The 22,348-nt window shown below is 40.6% G+C and overlaps 1 protein-coding gene across 4 annotated transcripts in view; it reads right to left on the bottom strand.

Annotated features, from left to right (window-relative positions):
• si:dkey-264d12.1 (coiled-coil domain-containing protein 50) overlaps positions 1-22,348 on the bottom strand; it is a 33,243-nt gene that overhangs the window by 7,808 nt on the left and 3,087 nt on the right. For 2 of the 4 annotated variants that reach the window (XM_036559398.1, XM_036559399.1), the window contains exons 3-5: positions 15,275-15,337; positions 13,521-13,644; positions 12,125-12,215 (exon numbers count right to left, since the gene is read on the bottom strand). In XM_036559398.1, coding sequence (XP_036415291.1) covers positions 12,125-12,215; positions 13,521-13,644; positions 15,275-15,337 — 278 coding nt within the window. Of the gene's footprint in view, positions 1-12,124; positions 12,216-13,520; positions 13,645-15,274; positions 15,338-17,880; positions 18,750-22,348 lie in introns of those variants that run through there. The other 2 variants (XM_036559400.1, XM_036559401.1) reach the window with 2 other exon arrangements.

Genomic DNA, 22,348 nt, shown 5'->3' with positions numbered 1-22,348 from the left:
CTTAATAATAAAGATCTTCATTTATAAACTGCATTTTGTGTTTACTTGCGTTATCTTTGTCTAATATTTAAATTTGTTTGGTGATCTGAAACATTTAAGTGTGACAAACTTGCAAAAGAGTAAGAAAGGAAGGGGCAAACACTTTTTCACACCACTGTATATGACGTATGGCTTTTTGAACTCAATGCACTGCAGTTTTAAGCTCGGACTGCAGATGCCTAAAAAGAGTGGGTTGAGTAAATTTCCACACACCTCGCTTAGAAGTGTAAAAGCACACATGCACATATACAACACCGCACGCAGCAAGCAGAGGAAAGTACAGCTCAGTGCGCACCCACACTCAACCGCCCACACACACACAGACACATACACTCACTCTATATATACACACGCAGGCCTACAATACCTGAACGGTCCTCTACATTCACAGCCTGAAAGCCTCATTTGTTCTGCAGTTTCTATTGCGTTTCTGCAACTATGACATCATGGGAGCTTGATATTATTGCACTGAAACTGCACTTAGGTAAAGGCCCAAATCCTACATTTCTCTTGTATTTCATTTCTTTGCCTGAGGTCTGAGTATGACATTCGAAAAACAGTCATAATTCATTTCTACATAAATGGATGAATTCATCCAATGCATTTCTACTATTAAATTCTTTACACCTCAGATAGCGATGCTTTTGTTACTGAGCCTTTAAGACTGACATTTGTAAATGACCTCTGTTCTGATTGGCTGCCTTTTATTGAGCCTCATTTAAGCAGACCAGACTAAAACATTCCCAGAACTCCAGTGTGAAAGGGTGGGCCACACTACTGTAGGCTGAACAGGGAGATACATGTTTTAAATAAATGCTTTGTTTTTTTTTTTGACATCACAAAAAAATAATTCAGGAGGAAAATGAACATTCCCAACATAATAACCCTTTTTCCATCATACATATGAACTTATGTAGGACAAAATCATACATAACGAAATTTGTCATTTATAATCTTAAAGATATCAATAATAACCTTATTTAGACTCTGAGCTCTGTTTTATCTGGCATGTAAACACAGTCACTAAAGTAGCTTTTTATCATTTGAGGAACGTCGCTAAGTTCAGCCTTTTCTCTCTCAGAGCGACGCAGAGAAACTTGTTCACGCACTTGTTGCTAGCAGAGTTGATCACTGTAATGATCTTCTTACTGAACTTCCTGAGAAAACAATGCATCCTTTACAGCTCGTACAAAATACAGCAGCATCCTGACAAAAACAACACAGAGAGATCAGATCACTCCCATTTTAAAAGAGCTGCACTGGCTGTCTGCATCGTTCAGGATAGATTTTAAAGCTCTGCTACTAGTTTTTAAGGCTCTAAATGACCTTAAAGCACCGCTTACATCACAGAGTGTCTGTCTGTTTATGTTCCAGCACTGCAGATACTGACCTTCTGCAAAAACCCTCTGTATAATACAGAAAACATGGAGAGACTCTTTCAGTTATTCTGCTTCTAAACTGTGAAGCTCAGTTCACCTTTTATTAGTCAGTCAAGCTCAGTGCTCACTTTTAAGAAACATCTAAAAACGTATTTCTTTAACTTAGCGTTTAATTAAAATGCTGCATCTTGTGGTGTTTATCTATTTTTTTGATCTGTCATTTTTTTAGATGATTCGAAATTAATACCTGTATTTCTTGTATTACTGTTTAGCTTTATCATCTGTCTGTAAAGCACTTTAAGCTGCCATCGACATGAAACATTCTGTATAAATGTGCAGCGCCATTTCTGTAAAAATATAACCTCAACACGCACTTTTTTACAGATAATTAAATATTTACTAATACTAGTATATATTTAATTATCTGTAATTAAAAGAAATACTATAAAATGCTAAATACTAAAATAAAAAAATAAAAATGAATGGAAAATCAAACTGAGTAAAAACAATGTGAAAAAAGGGGAAAACAGACTTCACTGACTACAGTAATATTCAATAGAAATGCACTGAATTCTTGTCCCCACTAGAGGGCAGAATAAGCCCTCTTGCTGAATCTTTCTCTTGATGGCAGAGTTCTCTGTAGGTCCATTATCACTGAAGCGGGTCGCCTGGCGCCAAGCAAAATTAAATATAATGGTTTGGCATAAGTAGAGACGCATCCCTGCCCTACAGAACCGCACCTCAGTGCCCATGTACTTCACTGTCAAAGATTCACCACATACACTGTTACTACCAAACGGATCCAAGCAGTTCATACAAGCTGCTACTGCAGGTAAAATGTTCCAGAAACTGTGAGAAAGATGCAGCACTGATAGATCTGAAGTTCCACCTGTTTTGTGGCAGACACGTTATGGTCTTAACAGTATACCCTTATAGCGCTGTTGTCAGAAGAAAACCTTGTATGTCCAAAACAGTAACTTTACAGGAGAAGGAAAAAACCTACTTTACTTTTAATGTAAGTCAATGGAACCAGACTTTTTTCCAAGTCATTTTGAGTCATTTCTGTTGGTCCATTCTTCATGAAATTTACAGACAATGTAAAGGACAACAGGTATTTTCAAATTATGCCAAAAACTGAAAAACGACAAAAATTGAGATACAAGGTTTTCCTCTGACAGCAGTGAAATGAAGCCCAATAAAACTCATACCCTTTCAGATTTACCACATTTTTAAAAGACACTTCATAGTGGAGGTAAATATACACTACAGTCTACCTGCAAAGCATGCAAGTAAACATTAGTAGCACATTTTCATATTTATTTCAACTGTAGCTGATGTTCTATTAATGTTTTTAATAGTGTTGTGTATATTTTAACACAACACCGATTTCAAGATTTTTTCACACTGTTCCATCTCTGTTCGTGACTAATGTAAAGTGCTCCCTCTAATAGGCTGGTGTCAAGCTATTCATTAATGTATATTAGTGATCTGCTGATTTTAGAGCCGGCTTCTTCCGAGAACATTCACACTGAATCCCAAAATTCTCTTTTCAGAAGAAGAGGAAAATGATTTCAGACAAAACCGATGTACTCATCACAAAACGTAAAAGGTTTAGAGGTTGTTTTAGCACATATAGTGTTATAACAGTAGTTTAATTAGTTTATAGAAAATGAAGAGTCAACAACAGCGAGGCCTCAAGGCACTGATACAGCAGGTACAGAGCAGAGTTAGAGTCGTTTAAGGCTCTATTCTTCATCAGCACTGCAGTGAGATATTTCACATTGTCTGAGTGTTCACTCCACTGTGGTAAGACAGCTTCCTCTCAGGAGGCTAACTGGACTACACTGAGTCCAACAACAGTCAGTAAAAGAGGGGCTTTAAACACACCCACCCTCCAACCCACTCACACACCCACACACGTACACACACAGACGGGAGGGCACTGTATCGTCCAGGGGTCGGCAACACACGGCTCTTTTACTGCTCTGTTGCAGCTCCACAGTTAAATTTGATTTGTAGGTAAAAATAAAATAATCCTCCTTTACAGTAAAATAAAGCTCTGCTGATCGTTCAACACAGTTTTAACAATAAACAGTCTTAAACACTGCAGTTAATGTAGAACTGCTAAGTCACCCTTTAACTCTGAAGGTTGGCGTGCGGACTGTTGGTCACCATAGCAACACAGACAACATTCCCGCCCAGCTAGCAGCTAACGAAACAACAAAGAGAGAGATTTAAGACGAATATCAATAATTTAGAGACGAATGGACTTATTTGCGTTTATAATCACTCCAGCTGGTTTCCTGATATGTTTAATCTGCAAGGAGAAACTGACAAACACTAAAAAGTCACGAGGTGAAGTGAGTTTCTCAGTCGCCAGCGTCTAGTTTGAACGGTCCCGTTCCACCTTAAATGGTCCAACAGTTAGCTACATAGTTAGCTACATTCTGGCGCCTCAGGCACTATTTAAAGGGGGAACGACAAAGTTCGAACAGGCAGCAGGTGAATGAGAAGCGACTTCAGCCTCGTAAAAAATCGAACGTTGAGGGACATTTTACAAGAAACTACTCTTTTGTGGGAAAGTTTCCTGCTGGAGATGTGAGAAAAGCAGCTATAGCTGAGCTAAAGCTTAAAGCAGAGCAAAGTAAGTCTGCGTTTTGTTATATGTTTAGCGTATACTAGGACATCAGCACATACTGAGACATATTTATAGCCAAGATGATGAAACGTTACTTCAACATATGTTACAATGCTGTGGCTCCCAAGGTGGTTAGATTTTTGTTGAAACTTGACAAAATGGCTCTTCTTAACATTTGGGTTGTAACTCTGGTTTAGACAAAAAGATACAGACAAATAGATAGATAGAGACACATACAGACACCATTAGGGCTGCACAAAATTGTTAATTGAGCTCCTCAATTAACACAAAACATATTAACCATTCCACCTGTTTTTTGTATTTTGAGTTATTTTGTTTTCTATTTTATTTTGTAGAACGTTTCACATTAACAAGCCTGACTATGCTTTATTTATGTTTTTGCGACTCCTCTATTTTAAATAAAGGGCACCAACAATGCCAAACAATGGTTATATGATTTTTATAAAAAAAAAGCCATATATCCTGTTGTGTGTTGCAACTATTCACTGTTATCGCAGTTCATCACAGAAGTGTGCAATATGCAAATCTACCTCAAATCAAACCTCAAATGTGTGCTATGGGAATCTGCACCAATCACAGATGTTTATTTGGGTGTTTTCAGGGTATAATTTAGGAAATTAGACATGACATAATCCACTTGTATAAGGAAGGGGAAAGTCAAAGAGAAATAAGCGAAGAAACAGGAGTTTCCAAAAGTGGCATTAAAAAATGTCTAAAAAATACAGAGAAAATGTGGCTCCTAACAACCACCTGCAAGACCTGATGGACACCAAAACTGTCCCGATCAGATAAACAGTACTTAAAGCTTTCATCTTTGAGAGAGAGGAGAAAATCAAACTGCTCCAGATCTGAAAACATCCACAGATGTTTCTGTCCATCCTTCCACTGTGGGAGGACGACTCAGCGCTGTGGGTCTGAACGGTAGCTGATCAAGAAGAACCTCACTGAGAAAAGGAGACGGACACATCAAACAAAGAAGCTGAACAATGGACTGACCACCCCAGAGTCCAGACCTCAACATCACTGAATGTGTTTGGGATTCCTCGGAGCGTCAGAGGCAGGAAATGCAACCAACTTCTAAGAGTGAACTTGGGAGGTGTGGAAAAATAACCCTGGAGATTTCATAGGCTACGTACACTTCACATGCCTCATTGTTTAAATCTGAGTTTTGGCTCAAATCCGATCTCTCTGACACGATGGTTCACACTTTAGGTAAGTGATTCAAATCTGTCATTAATGTGAACGAACCGGCGTCCTGAAATGATGCTCATGAGCTCATCCTACTCAGTAACGTCACATGAATGAATCACGTGCATCATCAGCACAAACTAACGAGCAGAACGAGCTTCTCTGAGAAGATAATTAACTCTGATCAGCTGTTCATTATTAGAGCGAGACGAAGGCAGAAAAGGTGAGATGAGCTTCCTTCTCACCGTTTACAGACTTTAACTTCTGTTCGGCGCTGCTGCCATGGTAACGCTGAATGATGGCGCAGTGCAGCGGAAAAAAAGCACACGAATTCCGATCTGAGCGTCACATTAAGGTCGCATGACCACAAATCAGATACGTATCCAATCTAGGACCACATATGAAAGTGGCTCAGGTTGGATTTGAAAAGATCAGATTTGTGTCCACACAGCTCTGAAAACATCAGATCTGAGTCACATTAGAGTGGAAAATCGGATTTGTGCCACTTTAACCTGGTAATGTGAACACAGAAAATCTAACAGCAAATCTCCAGAAAAGAGTAACACTGAAAAATTAATAACTTGTGTTTGTTCTGTCCATATTTCACAGCCCTAATAGGCGCGCACACACACACACACACACACACACACACACACACACACACACACAGTGTAATAAAGTAGGGGAGAGGAGATGCTTGTGTACTGGACCACAACAAACTGGCATGTGTTCCATGAATAAAAGCAGGGAAAGTCCTTTTTCTTTCAGATAAAAAACAGTTCCTGCTTAACACTGTCCATCTGCTCCACCTCTATACCCACACACACACACACACACACACACACACACTCAAGGCCTTTTTGCCAGCAGGCACAGAGTCTGTGTGACTTACACAGCGACATGTTGTTAAAATAGTTGACAGGTTCTGCCAAACTAGCGGCAGATAAAAGCTTCATTCTGGCAGAAAAGGCCTGACGTCCAGCTCTAAAAGGACAAGCAGTGAGAGACAGACCTGTTTACACACTGCTGAAAAGTCTGGAATCACTTAATAGTTTGTGTTAATGTACAATAACTTACACAATGTATATAAACTGGGAACCAAACAGAGCTAACATATTAGGCTCATCTTATCCACTTACCTGCAAATTGATTTTATACTATTGGAAATGTATGGATTCCTAGCTTCATGCTAATTATTTAAAAGCTGCCCCGGGTTACACATTAGCATCATTTTATATATTTATCTGCAACCAAACTGGTGTTGTATTATTGAATCAACCTCCTAGCTTCATGCTAATTATTTGAAAGTTACATAGGGCTAGGCATATTTTATTTATCTGCTACCAGATATTATCAAAAACAGTGATTTCAAAACTTTTGAATGGTGAGTGTTTATTTCTGTCTCTGCATCATTAGGGGGTTTCCAAAGCTTGGCATTTGAGGCCACTGTAGCAATTAAAGGGGGAACAATAGCTCCAACTCGCGTGGCTAATAGATTAGCGACGGGCTTGTGTATATATCTGTCCGCAGTTGAAAACACTGCAGTGTGCAGTGCACATTGATCATGAAGGTAGTGCTCATGGCCATCTGGCAGAGCTGAATAAGTCAACACCAGGTGCCTCACGCCTTGGCAACAACCACTGCTCACTGAGGACAAAAAGCACTTTGAGTTAGCAGGGGGAAAAAATGTGCTGGAGAACAGACTCTCAGCTCTTTCAGCTCTGAAGCCACAGGCCATTTTTAGAAACCAGCGAGGCGGCATTTAAGGTCTAAAACAGGCACCGCAATTCTGAAGCCGATCTGCAATTCACAAATCCACAGCCATGGCGAGATGTTTCCGCTAGAGGAGTGGCTGCTTTTCTAATTGCTTCTCCTTAAAGGACTAGTCTGGCTCGCCTCAAACTGCCTTCAGCTGTTAACTTCCTCAAACTGATGTGCTTATATGGTTTCTGACACTGTTTGACTTAATGTGGTCTATAAAAATGGACAGAAGTACACAGCTTAGCTAAAAACAGCAGTAGCAGTGGCCTTCTCAGACACACTACCCATAAATCTCTGGGGGTATGGTCTTCTAGCTTAATGCAGAAGCGGCCCAAAGACCCAGCCCAGGTTCTCAAAGCTCTTTCTCCTCCTACAATCATACAGTCTCTTCCCATACTATGACCATTTGCCAGTTCTACCTCTATCCATGAAAAGAGGGTCTAGCATTCTAGCTTAACCCTTAGAAACCTAACATTTTGGGGAATTTTTTGTTATTTTTTGGGTCGATTACAATTTCAATTGCAATTATGAAGTATTTACATGTGACAGTCACACAGGCCATATGCTGTTATTTTCAGAAGACCCTGGGCTACTCAGATATGCCATTGTTTGATGTGTAAATGCTAACAGAAATTTGATATCTTTATGAATTTGGGTCATTTCTGATCAAAAACTTATCTAGTGCCTGCTAAATTTTGTATTTTTTTAACTATAGAGATCTTGAAAACAAGTGCAGTTGTAGTTATCTTTTCAGAAACTGTTAATCTGGAGTGTCTGTGAGCTGAAAGTGCAATAATTTTGATGGTGATTCATTCTATTGGTGATTCATTCTAAGGCGGACATGTTTTTCTGTCCTCTTGGATTCATGCTGAGTGTTAAAACTCTGATACACAGCAAGACAGGCTTTATTTTTAATTACAAATTGAGTTGCATATTTAATATCAGATATTTTTAATACTCAAAGTCAATGTAAACTGAAAGCCCTTTGTTTATAAGCTGAAGGCTAACAGTAGAGATGTAATATAACAGTAGCAAGCAGGGTTTGGGTGATTTTGGAGCTGGACTGCTGGCTGATGGACGGTCACAGGTGGATGAAATCACTCTGGATGGTGAAGCAGAGTCTGATGAGTGATCTGATGTGTGAATCATGTCTCTGTTTTAACCCTTTGTTGGAATATGAAGGCCAAACAGCAGAGCAATAATATCAGGATTTTAGGTGATTTTCTGAGCCGAATTACTTACTGATGCTGACATCACAGCTTGATGACATCATGCTAGCTAGTTAGGGGAGGGTCTACTGAATGTCCTGATATGTGGAACATGTTTTTATCTTAAATCTTGAAGGCTAGACGTGACCTATCGTTATCGGTCTCCGGGTCTGGGTTAAAGCAGAAGCTTTCCGGAACTCCAGTCCAAGTTCTCAGACCTCCCTCCCCTTCTAGTCATACAGTCTTTTCTCATTCTATGTCTATTTGAGATCAGCTAACAACTCAACATGGTTTGAGGCAACTGATGGTTTATGCATGCAGTTTGCACCATGCTAATTGGTGTTCACAAGCTTCTGTACCTCTTCATTAGCTACTTGGCATCTATGCAAAACTAACATACACCAAACACTGATCGACTACATTGCAGATAAGGAGAAAACTGTGTATGTCTGCTTTTTTGGCAAACTATTCCTTTAATGTTCGCTAAGCTAAAGACAAACAACTCACCAAGCTTTACATAAACTGTCACGCCTTTCACAGTGGGTCTTCTCTGGCTCTCCAAAACCGAACAGTAGCCAGAACAACACATTACGTGGCCTCACGATTTGCATCCAACCAACCCTCCGCCTCAGTGACGACCAGCCGCTACCGTGGAAACATCTCAGTTGTTGCTGTGGCAACCGTTTCGAAGGCAACAGTGCCAATCTGAGCTGCGTTATGACAAAGCTGGCATTTTGGAGCTCATTTCTTACAAGATGGAAAAAAGGAACTGAGAAACAGGAGCGTAATAAAGAAACTCTTGAGGCTGCGTTGAAGTGGACTGCTGGCTGAGAGACACTTCACATGCAACAGGGGCCTCATTCTCTCTCTCTCCTTCTTTCTCTTTTGTCCTCTGATCTCTCCATCCGGCTGCTTTTCTGTGGGGAACAAGCACCCACTCTGTCCCGGTGCTTGGTTAGTACTCTGTAATCAGCTTAAAAGTGAGAACAGACTGTCGGGCAGCCAGGCTTCAATACAGCAGCCAACAATGTGTGCTCTCGTGCGAGACCACACACTCAAAGCCAGGACAAAACACTTACATATTCAGACTGGCAACACTTAAAGAGATAGCTTGACTGGACAAAAGTATGAAAGAAATTAATGCAGACGGCTGCTCTACTGCTTTCAGCAGTGCAGGGTACTTTTGTCTTTTTTTCAGGGTTTCAGTCACGTGATTTTTCTGTTGTGGCCGCCATATTTGGGACCGAATTTTTGGCTTCACTGCTCCACACAAACGGAACTAAAGGTGAAAGATGGCCAAAATGACTCTCCTTACTTTGGAAGAGAAAAACGTGACCTCGACAAAGTTGATAAAATAGGCTGCAATCCTTATACAGTTTCCCCTGAACTCCTGGTTCCACTTAAACTGGTGGAAAAGCTAGCAAATGTGTGTTTTTTGACATATTTATCTTATTCAGCCCCTCTCCTTATTCTGGAGAGTCTCTCAGAGCATTTAAAAGCACAGAAGCCCACCGGCTCTTCACATCAGGGTGGGAAAAGGATCCCATGGTGTTGCATAAAGAGGAGAAAAACTCTGTGATCATAGGAGGGTAACGACATCAGCTCATTAACACAGAGGTGAACAATGCTAGCCTTTAGGTAACTTTAGCTGATGTTAACAGCCGAGAGATAAACTGTCGCCCCCTAACGGAGCTGCAGACAGCCGGTATAACTTTACTCTCTGTTTCTGATTTAAATGACGTTTAAATGGAGAAACATAAACGTTAAATATCAGACTGAATGTCGTGGGTCAGAAAACGACGTCGTGTTTCGACAGACGTGATTCTGTAAGTTTGCTAGTGCAGTTAGTTCAGAGTTCAGCTCCAGTCCTGAAACCCCTGCACTGCATAACTGTGGTTTCCTGGTTAAAATACCTGATATTATCAGCTAATTAATCCCTTCTTGAGCTGAACGAGGTGAACAGCAGAGAGAAACACTGAACTATACAGTGCAGGGGCTCCAAGCCTGGAGTCAGAAACACTGAACTAAAGGTCTGTGTGTCTCTCAGCTTCTGTCACGTCTTGCAGGTGAATCATTCACAAAGCACAGCAAATGGAAGGCATCGCGCAGCGCAGTCACTCCCTGATTCAGTCCTCAAAATGGCGGCGACTACAGTGTGACATCAAGCGAAAGGCAAGAATAGGTAATAGTAATAGTCGTACAGTGTCAGAAACAACATGAGCAAGTCCATTTTAGATTAGAGGTGAGAATCTCAAGGCCACATTGCAGTTAAAAAAATATTTCTCTATGCATCTTGATCATAATGTAGGACACATATACATGTTTTTAATAATACCTGATTTAATGATAATCTTTAATGGAAATCACATGTTTACAGACTATTTACAGAACGGTTTGAGCGAGGAGTGGAGCAGCAGACGTTCCAGTCACATACTCTGATCGGGAAAACTTAAGCTGAATGGAAAACGCTAAGAATGTTCCTCAGCTGGTATGTTGCACTCTGGGAAAACCCCAGTAAAATCCTTCAGTAAAGACTCAAATTTACAGCCTAACAGCCTTTAAACACTGAACACGTTTTTCTGAGTTATTCTGATGACAGCAAATTAATTCAAAATCAGGTATAACTGACAGCATTTTGCACAGCAAACATGATTTTTTTGGACGCCGAAAATGTTATTTGTTATTTTATTTGCCCTCTGTTCAACATGAACTCGCTCACCAATCATGGTCGTCTCTGGCATGGCGGCAACCAAGATGGCAGAGCAGAAAACAGAACTTTTTCATTCAACACTAAAAGAAACAATCTCCGAGAGCAGCTCAAACGGGGTTCAAACTGGGCTACAAACATCTGAGTTAAAGAATATATTTGAGACACATCAGCATTTAGATGCAACCGTGACAATTTTTTAACGAATCTGTACATAGCAGAAAATCGAGCAGGTTCAGACTGTAAAAATTTTGCAATGTCTGTCAGTTTTGCACTCGGTGTGAAAGGCGGTATTAACACACGGGTTTGTTTTCAAAACATGAGTTTTTTCCGTCTGTAAAACTCGGTGTGAATAGGCCTTTAGCCTGTTAGTTGGTTAGCATCTTCAGAGCTGGCTGTTAAACAAAGCCACATTCTTACGCAAGTAGGTTTTCGGTCGTTTTACTTCTTAGAAACAAAATGTTGTAACCGATGTGTAACTGGGTGTATTAATGAGATGCATGAGTGCATTTTCTTTCCTCCTCAAAGCCTGGCTGCACCAAAGTATCCTAATTTATAATGTGTCTGAGTGTGTGTGAGTTTCTTTTACAGAGGAAACACAAATATCAGATTATGATGTTTCCTGAACTGATTTAAAATCTTTCAAGAGACAAACATGATGCATTTAAGAATTGATTTTTTTTCTCACCCCTAATTTGAATATCTAGCCACTTAACTTGGTTTGAGACAAGATTTGAGGCAAAAAATGGCAGTTTGCACAACTCTAATTAACATAACGCTGCTGTCGGAAGAAAACTTTGTATCTCCATTTTTGCCGTTTTTCAGTTTTTGACGTAATTTGAAAATACCTGTTGGTCTTTACATTGTGTGTAAATTTCATGACGAATGGAGCAAAAGAAACGGCCCAAAACGACTTGGAAAATCGTCTGGTTACATTGACTTACATTAGAAGTAAAGTAGGTTTCCTTCTTCTCCTGTAAAGTTACCATTTTGGAGGTACAAGGTTTTCTTCAGACAACAAATTCAGATACTCAGCGCCTTGGTGACTCATTACATTTGCTGAAATGAAACCGCGTAAATGTAATTTCTTGCCAAATCATCACTTTAACATGTACAATGTAAAAAAAGAACCAAAGATACGACACTAAACTTTTCCATATGTCACTTTAACACTTTAACATACCTCATCCTCTTCCTCCCTCCTTTGAGCTTCTTCGTCGTGCCTCTGGAGCTCCTCCTGAATCATCTTTGCGTACTCACAGTCCTGCTCCTCCCTGTAAATGAGCCACAGAGATGGAAGTTCCTGCCAGGGTCATTCACAGTTTACTGAAAAACTTTGAAACGCCTTCAGATGTTTATCAACACTCAGGAAGTTAGCTATTTTTAACAGTGCCCTGGACCAGCTGAATGTAGGTCCAGTTTTTGTGAAAAAAAGTCTAATTAATCGAAGCAAAACGTGAAGCACTCTGTACAGACAGAGGAATTTAACAGAACTTAATGCACGGTAGAGACACTAAACAATGCTCTGAATTCTTTAATGCAACTTTAAGCTGCAAGTTCATGCTTGTGGGTCCTCACTCCACCTCCTCCCTCTCATAATGATATAACTTACACATGGCTTTAGTAGCTAGTGTGAAACATCAGATTTGTCCATGGTCTAAAGAAGCACTTTGTATTGAGCACAGCTTGTAACAGGGTCTGTAGGTTTAGGGATGATATGATCAGTGTTCTCGGAATAGATGAGAATCTATGGAGGATTTTGAAAGGGAGGCAAAATGACTGCTTACGCTAAGATTAACCGACATAATCAACAAAAAGGTTTATGCGTCATAGAAAGCATCAGGAATGGAGGTGGTAAGGGTGGGAGAACTAGCAAAAATAAAACATCATGATGTTTCAAGACATTTTCTAAAACTATATTTAGTTTTTCTGAGGTTTGATAAGCTGGAATAGACATTAAATATGCTGTACTTTTGAAAAATACAAGTATCCTGCACTAAATCCAATTAAACAGGCCTAATTCTGTAATGAAACATGCAACTGATCAGTGTTCATTAAGTACTGACGATATCCACAAAATGCTCATAAAATCTAATTACGACATACCGTGATGTCATTAATCACGATAATAATAAATATCGTAATAGTGCCCAACCCCAGGGAGATGTCTTTAACCCCTGTCTGCAGGCCTCCTAGTGGCCATTCCACCACTGGAATGGAAATCAACTTGTCAGATATTTTATTAATAAAATGAAATTAGACAGTTTAGTTAAAAATAGAATTGTTTTTTATTTTTAAAAATTTCATAAAATTCTTTTTTAATTAAAAATATTGAAATTCTTAATTAAAAACGAATTTTATGAAATTTTTTGAAATTCAAAGCTGTACTGATGGATCTCTAAACAGGCTGACATTACATTTTATGGCTATTGTGATAAAGGAATTGTTTCATTACACCATAAAACAAGCTTGTTACACAGACCTGACTTTGAATGATGGAATGATGGTGGCAGCAAACAGAGAGGAAGAATAGTCAGCCTGGTTGATTAATCAAACAGTGGTCAGACACAGTGTCTTACATTTGCCGTAGCTGGTGGCCGAGACGGGCTCTCCGCTCTTCCTCGTCTTGCAGCCTCCGAGCGAGACGCACATCACTCTGCACCGCCTGGTTCTTCTGAACGTTGGAGCTGTAGAACTGCTCGACTGGGATAGGGAGAAATGAGAGCGTTCATATGGATGTTAGGATAAATTATAACTGATTATAACCTTTTTTGATAACGTACTCATATGCACTCACACTTTAGTTACATAGAATTCTATAGCTATTCTCAACCATACAAAGTCTGAATTGGACCAAAATAAAAGAGCTGAACTAAACTGAGTTGAACAGAGTGGCGGTGAAATCTGAGACTTCGTGACTCACTGAATTATTTCCTAAAGGACTGTAATTAATTAGAAGTGCTGTGAGATTTACACTGTAAACAATATGCTTTTAGCTGTAATCTTGGCTGTAGACTATTTGGGATGAAACAATGTCAGGAATGTTTTAGAAGGTGGAATGGAGGGAATTAATGGAAGGATGGAGAGAGTGTTGAAGGTATAGGTGAGTGGAAAATATAGACAGAGGAATAGAGGGATGGAGAGGGGAATTAAGAGAGGGTTGAAGGTATATTTTGATGGAGGGATGGATAGAGAGATTAGAAAAGAGGCGCTACAGGACAGAAGGAGGGTTGGAGGGAGAATGGATGGAGGAATGGAAGGATAAACCAATGGATGGAGCAGTGGATAAAGTGAAGGTAGGAAGGATACAGGGTTGGAAGTATTGTTGCATGGAGGGATGTATAGGGAGTAGAGGGATGAATAGAGGGATGCAAAGAGGGACGGGGATGGAGAGATGGAAGAAAGATGGGATGTATAGAGTGATGGAGGAAAAGAGGGATGGAGTGGGAGGGTTGGAGGTACAGTTGGATGTAGTTGGATGGAGGAATTAGGATAAATAGATGGATGGATGGGGGGATGAATGGATGGTGGGATGAAGGGATGGATAGAGGGATAAAGGAATGGATGGAGGGCTGGAATTGAATAGAAGGATAGAGGGATGGATGGAAGGAAATTGGGTTGATAGAGGGATAAAAGGACAGATATAAGGGTGGACAGACGATGGGACGGATGGAGGGATGTATTATTGAGGTACGAATGAGTACAAGGATGCATGGATTGATGAAGGGATGGATAGAGAGGGATAAGGGGATGGATGGTTGGAAAGATGAGGTATGGAGGAATGGATAAAGGGACAGATAAAAGGAGGAATGAAGGGATTGACAGCTGGATGAAGGGACGATAGAAGATGGACAGAGAGAGGGATGGATAAAGAGATGGATGGATGGATGGATGGATGGATGGAAGTACAGATGGATAGATATGGACGAAAGGATGTATAGATGGATGAAAGGATGAGGGATGGAGAAAGGGATAGATAAAGGGATAGACAGATGGAGGGATGATAGAAGACAGATAAAAGGAGGAATGGATAAAGAGATGGATGGATGGAAGTATAGATGGATAAAGATAGGAACGGAAGGAGGTACAGATGGATGGAAGGATGAGGGATGGAGAAAGTGATAGATAAAGGGATAGACAGTTGGATGGAGGGATGATAGAAGATGGATAAAGGGAGGAATGGATAAAGAGATGGATGGATAGATGGAAGTATAGAAGGATAGAGATATGAACGGAAGGAGGTATAGACGGATGGAAGGATGAGGGACGGAGGGAAGGATGAAGGGACAGATAGGGACAGACAGAGAGATGACCGTATGAGGCTGTTACTCACTCTCCTGCTCCTGAAGGCTATGAGCCAGCGCTCCGTCCTCCAGCACTGAGAAACACTGACACACTAAAACAGACAGAGAGGACGAAACACAGAACACAGTCTATAACAGATACACACACAAATACTGACATGAGATGTTTATATAGGACAGATGACACTCAAACCTGCTCATGAAGAGAGTGGACTGTGTCACAGGAAACACACACACGTTCACACACTCACATATCGCTGCTGTGAGAACGAAAAATGGTAACTTTACAGGAGAAGAAAAAACCTACTTAACTTTTAATGCAAATCAATGGAACCAGAATTTTTTCCAAGTCATTTTGGGCCTTTTTTAAATTTTGACAAAAACTGAAAAACAAACAAAAAGGAGATACGAGATTTTGTTCCGACAGCAGCAACATGCTCACATACAGTACTGCACAAAGGTCAAAGTGCAGTTAAGACGTTACTCATTTTTCAGATATATTTTTGAGGAGGTTCTACTTGCATAAGGAAGGGCAAAGTCAAAGAATAACAGGTGAAAAAAAAATCCAAAACTGAAGTCGAAAAAAATGATGAAAGAAAATGGGATTCCGAACAAACGTACAAGACCTGGTAGACACCCAAAACTGTCCTGTTCAGATTTATCAGTACTTCAAGCTTTCATATTTGACAGAGAGGAGAGAATCAATCACCACCCTGGCTTCATTTGTATATATGTGTGTGTGTGTGTGAGGGTGGACAACATGGACAGGCTGCTGACTGGCTATAGCTGCTAAAGGAGAACCCTACACTGGACACTTGTGATGTTTTAAACATCTGGTATTTTTACATAAATTGTTATGACTGTATTGATTTAAAAACAATAATGCTGTGTCCACCAGACCACTGAGTGACAAACACATCAACACCACACAAGGGTTAAAATAATATTTTCTGCTTTTTTACTGGTGCTGAAAAATGAATAAGTAGCATTTAAAGCCAGTTTGCCTTGAAATTAAATAAATGAAGGGTGGTCTCAGACTTTCAGACAGAACTGTACACAAACTGACTCACTCACTGACTCACTCACTCACTCAGAGACATGCTCACCTATGTATGTATATATCCAATAAGGATTAATCCTTAATGTACATAATTACACACACATATAGGAGCTGAGTGTCTCTCAGTGCTGCAGAACTGTACTAATGCCCTGCTTGAGACCCACAACAAGAAGTCTTGTCGTCCAGCCAACTAGGTCAGCAGGACGAGACAATGGGGCAATGGAAGGTGGCAAACTGCCCACAGAATGTGTGTGTGTGTTCCTGTGCTTTTTCTTGACCTTGGCAAGGGGCAGTAGGTAAAAACCGTGAGAAAAAGGCTGCATTTAAAACAGGTTTAGTGTGTGTTCTGCTTCATGGTGCATTTGCAGGATAAACATGATGAAGCTGAAGCCTACAGTGCAGCTCCATTTAGATAAGATACATGTCTGAAAACACATGTGCACCACATGTTCAGACTTCAACACAGGCACAAAAGCCTAAACACCGCCAGGCTCTATCTTTCAGGCTCTTTATGTGTCACATGCGTCTGTGTGTATGTGTGTGTGTGCTGACCCAGTCGAATTCCTTACCTAGCAGGGGTCCAATTAAATGAAAAAAACCAAACAATGATGAATGCTGAGGAATGCCTTAGGATGAATTAAACACTCAGCTACTACACTGAACAAAGCGGATACACTGAATAATCCTTTCTACTATCCTTTCACGTAAAGCAACAGTTTGGAAAAATCAGATATCACACAGTTTTTCCCGAGTCATGTTACGCAATAAATATGCACTCAAAGAACCCTTGGCACGATTAAAGTGTTCTTTGTATCATGAAGTGTTCTTCAGATTGATGGAGAATGCGTTATAGATGGTTCTATATAAAGCCTTTTTAAGAAGGAATCCATATAGTTCTTCTGTTGTTATGATGTCAAGCTTGTTATAATAGTACAACCTTTTGTGGCGCTACACAGAACCAGCCACAGCTCAGTCTCCATCAATCTGAAGAGCACTTTCATGATGCAAGGAACCCTTTAACTGTGCAAAGGGTTCCTTGGGGTGTTCATGGTTCCATATAAAACCACTTTCTTTTCTAAAGAACCATCATTTTATGTGTGTAGGTATCTATGCACCTTGGCATTCTATAAAGTCTATAAAATGCCTTTTGGAATATCTTTCGGAAGAAGACCATTCTCCCGAAAGATATTCCCTCAGTTGGTGGTTTGAGGATGGTGATGGACAGCGCTGCCCAACATGTCAGTCCAGATCTGGTGATCAAAGATCACCAGCAAAGGCCACAGCATATGATTTACATCATTTTCATACTCATAAAAGCATCCCCTCATGCACTTCGGATTGTGGCACTGTCATCCTGGAAGAGCCCACTCCCATCAGAATAGGAATGTGTCATCATAGATTAAAGCTGATCAATCAGAATAACTTTATATTGATTTGCAGTGACCCGTCCATCTTAGGGGACAAATGGACCCAAATCATGGCAGCAAAATGCCCCCAGCATAACAAAACTACCACACCCCCCTCACTGTAGGGGTTAAGCAATTAGGCTTATACCATTGGTGTACATGCACTCACCCACTTGCGGAGAATATGGTGAAGGATGACTCATCTGACCACATCACTTTTTTCCACATCTCTTCTCTTCCTGAGGGATTGTGAGGGGTTATGAGGGGTTTATGCACAGCAGCCCTACTATAATATCCATAATGGCTGTGGACAGACTGTTCTTGCTTGATCAGTCTGATCACGTCCTGCATTGACGTTATCAGTCACCCGAGGAATGTCTGTTCTGTTTTCACTTACCCAGCGCAGTAATGCGTGAGAATAGGGCTGGGCGATAAAACGATGACGATAATTATCACGATATAACTTTCCTTGATAGAACTCTAAGAAATATCCGATAAATTTTCAAAACAATATGCCATTCATACACTTCCACGTTCTTAGCGACAGGCCTGGTGGCGTTTTCTGCTGCAAGGGAAGCTACACTACTCTGCTGTGTAGGGGGGGGGCGTTGGAACGAGTAAAAAAGGGGGTTGGAATGAGTAAAAAAGGGTCGTCAAATATACTTTGCCAACGTCTGAAACGGGAGTTGTACATTCCCTGTTTGAGTGGAGTGACCTGCGATCTGTTCTCCTGTGACCACGAGTGAGTGATAAGTGGCGTAACTATACTGTCCTACAGTGAACTCACCTCTTTCCTAACATCCTAACAAGCTTTAGCAGTGTTAAATCACGTCTGCTCCTCACAACTACAGCATCGTTACAGCGCTCAGATGGTCATATTTTAGTATTTGTGATAAGCTCTAACATGGATGTGGTGGGAGTGATGGCAGTAAGGCGGTGTGATCCATCACTGACGTACCGAGCCAGCTAATGTTTGCTGTTCATACTAAGCTGACGTTGTTGAGAAACTAAACAGTTTAGCACTGTTGTTGGCCACTTGTTTAGCATTTGTAACGGGGTGAAATGCTCCACTGTCTGGTGAGTGTTTGTCGTGTTCTGACCAGAAAGGATGGTTTAAAACAGCTACTCAGGAGCAAAAATCAGCCTTTAAACTTGAAAGAAATAATGATTTGACATTAATCGCGATATGTATCGATATCGAACGATGTGAATTTTGTTTATCGTGATAACATTTTTGGCCATATCGCCCAGCTCTACGTGAGAATCACGCTGACATCTTTAATCGTGCTGAAGCTCCTTCCATCTGTGCACATAGATCTTCTCCTCTTCCCATGTCGATCCAAAATCGAGGGCCAACTAAGCCTGCTCAGTTATTTCAAACCTTCTTCATAGCAGGATGTTAACTGCTTAACTGTATCATACAGTACACCCGTCTGGAAGCGTCTGCACTCATCATGTTTCTCACCTCATTTATTCAACTCTACCTTTAATCTGTTACCCATCTGCAGATGTTAAATATCAGACGTGGATGAAGATGAAAACTGTATGAACAGCGTTGACTCACCCTAGTTTATCTTTCCACAGCATTGTCCTAAAACAATTCTATCTAACTACAACAGTATTTGTTCAGGTCAGAGCGTCTCTGTAGAGTCAAAACACAGATTACAAGCACTGGAGACACAACCGGATCCCAAAGCAATGGAGATGGATGAAAACAAGGCCGCTCTCCACCCTGCTCTTTCCAAGTGTGTACAGTATGAGCTCAGACGGAAAAGTTTACATGGTTGCTCTGAGCACAGTAGCTCATTTCATAGATGGCTGCCACAATCATGCCATTAAAATGGTTTTGTGCTGTAATAAGTAAGTGGGAGCATATCCTGCTCAAGAAATGTGCTTTAAAACTACAGACTGATCCATGTGTACACATGAAGGGGAATTAGTTTATCTCTTGTAATCAAATTTACTGTAAAATGTGTATCGTTTTAATGTATATACTTAGGACACATCCTATTTTAAAAGAGATGAATAATTCTACCATACTGGTTCAAAGTCAGAGCTGAACATATCTTTTGGACTTTTAACTGACTTGGACTACAGCCTAAATTCCTTGTGTGGTGTTGGTGTGTCTGTTACTCAGTGGTCTGGTGACCCACCACATTATTGTTTAAATCAATGCGGCCATAACAATTTATGTAAAAATACCAGATGTTTAAAATATCACAAGTGGTCAGTGTAGGGTTCTCCTTTAGCAGCTGTAGCCAGTCAGCAGCCTGTCCATGTTGTCCACCCTCACACACACACAGACACACACACACACACACACACACACACACTAACAGCAGGCCGTGTAGGAGGAGAACAGAGTGAAGGACACAGCACCTCCACACTTTTACTCCCCGCGGGTTCACCCAACACCACATGTGTAATATAAATGTGTGGGGGGTGAACAGAGTGAAGACACTGAAAATGGGTTATTTTATATGTTCTTCACAGAAAATGAGCAAAGACCAAGAATCTGAGGTTGAAATAATAATAAATTAAATCATTTTGTCTTTTGGTAAACACTGAAAATGGGTCCCACAGACCTCAACACCACACAAGGGTTAAAGGATCCTGTTTATTTTACTAAAATAGATGACTGAACATTCCATTTTGTCACTACCAAAACAATCATAACACTATCAAAACTTTACCAAATGTTTCAGTAGTGACTGTTTCGAAAGTCACAATTTTAGCTCATTTTGAGCAGAACCCAAAACGCCAGCCAGTGCATGACTAGCAAACACAGCTTTGAGCAGCTGTACACACTTAAAATCTTAGTTTTTATGTTTTATGTGTTTCAGTAGTGACATTTCTAAGGCCCAATCCCATTTCTTATTTTTACCCCTACCCCTTGTTTTCGAAGGTCATGTTGACCCTTGGAACTGAGTTATAAGTGGTAGTGGTTGAAATCTTCCCTATGAAATGGGACCCTCAAATAAAAAAGACGATTGTTTCATTAACAGCTACTAGCGCTGCTCTGTAGGCGACCCTGCCAGTCTGCAGTGACAGCAGAGGAGGGTAAAGTTCAGCACCTCACTGCTGGGCTTTAGTTACATTTAGGGCATCATATGCCTTCAAAGAGGGGGGCAAATATGTATTATCGCCCACCCCTAATTCTTCAGTGATATGAAGTTGAAGTCAGATATTCACCAGGTTCTTGTTTGAATTTCCCTTTTCCACCTTACATGGCGCAGCAGTTACATTCTGGAGCTTCAGGCGTCAGAACTGCTGGACTAATTAAGGTGAAATGGGAAAGTTAGCTAGCTAGCTTCTGGACATCAGCACACTATTAGCACTGTTTTATGCTTGTTATGAAGAAAAGGACCATAATAGATTGAAATTACATTAAACTAAGACAATACAGTGGTTATCGTAATTTTTAACACAGAAAATTCTCACATTTGTGGGTTTCTTTGGTCTCTTGTGCAGCCGGTTATTCTTTTTTTCTCATAACACTCTGCTTGGAGTGTTGCCTCTGAAAAACCTCCATTTGTAGGGTCATGTAGCCCTAATAGCAACAATTAACACACTGTATTAAATCATACTGCATCATAAGTAGTGTGTTAGCTTGAATTATGATTTTTGTGAATGATTACAGCCCTAATAAATTTAATTGCAGGAGGTAATCTGTCTATCAGCAACAAATTACTTTGCTATGGAATAAGCTATGAAATCCAAACAAAATAAAAGGCAACTACATTTTGAAACAGGGTGAAAACTGTGTAAATCTGATCTGCTGCTGAACTATCGCTTTAATGTGATTTATCTAGCTTTGACTTTGCTCCTCTTTTTATCAGGATGTTTTGAAATTCTTCTCTTTATCCTTCACGGCGGAGCTTTCGTCATATTTGTGAAGTGTTGTGTCTCAGGCTGGGCTGGTTGCAGAAGACAGGAAGACGCTTTGGGCTAAAAAGAAAGACAGACATGGGGCAGGGGGGCAGGGGGGCAGTCAGCGGGAATGTTTTGGGGTTTTTGGAGAAAGAGGTCGCACGACTAAGCTGTTTGACCCACTGAGCTGAGCTACAGCCTCGGGCCATGCAGATGGTGGTGTCTGGAGTCAGATGCGTGAACTCCAGTAGAGTGGGGTGAGAGTGGGAGGGATAAAACAGAGAGAGAGAGTGACTAAGGCCCATGTTTAGAACTAGAAAGTCTTCGTACATTTTCTCCCATAGTGCACTTCTTCTCCTGTCTCCTCTCTAGTGCTGTCTATATTTGGCACTGTGAGCCAGTACAGTAGGAGCTTTTATAAATATCTGGCCTGGCTCATTTGGGTTGGGGGAGAAGGGGGGAGGGGGTGCTACACATACACAGACTAAAAACAGGTCAGTGCATTCATAGTATCAAGTTTTACACACAGCCTGTCCACTGTCTGGTCACCTGCTTAGCTGTTTACTTCCTGCAATCCACTTCTTTGGTTTTTTTGATGTTTGCAAAGTGCATTAACATTTTTCTCATCACGCGTTTTGGTTCCAGAGACTATACCCTGACCTTGAAACCTTATCTGCTCTGCCCCACACATGGTCACAGCGCTGACCTCTGCTACCAAAATGGAGAAGGAATCTGGTCCTTAATCCCACGTGACAGGCAGGAACACT

This window comes from Colossoma macropomum, unplaced genomic scaffold (genome assembly GCF_904425465.1).
Source record: "Colossoma macropomum unplaced genomic scaffold, Colossoma_macropomum, whole genome shotgun sequence".
NCBI classification, from domain to species: domain Eukaryota; kingdom Metazoa; phylum Chordata; class Actinopteri; order Characiformes; family Serrasalmidae; genus Colossoma; species Colossoma macropomum.
Note: the sequence above shows the minus strand (reverse complement) of the source record. Positions and strands in the feature narration are given on the sequence as shown.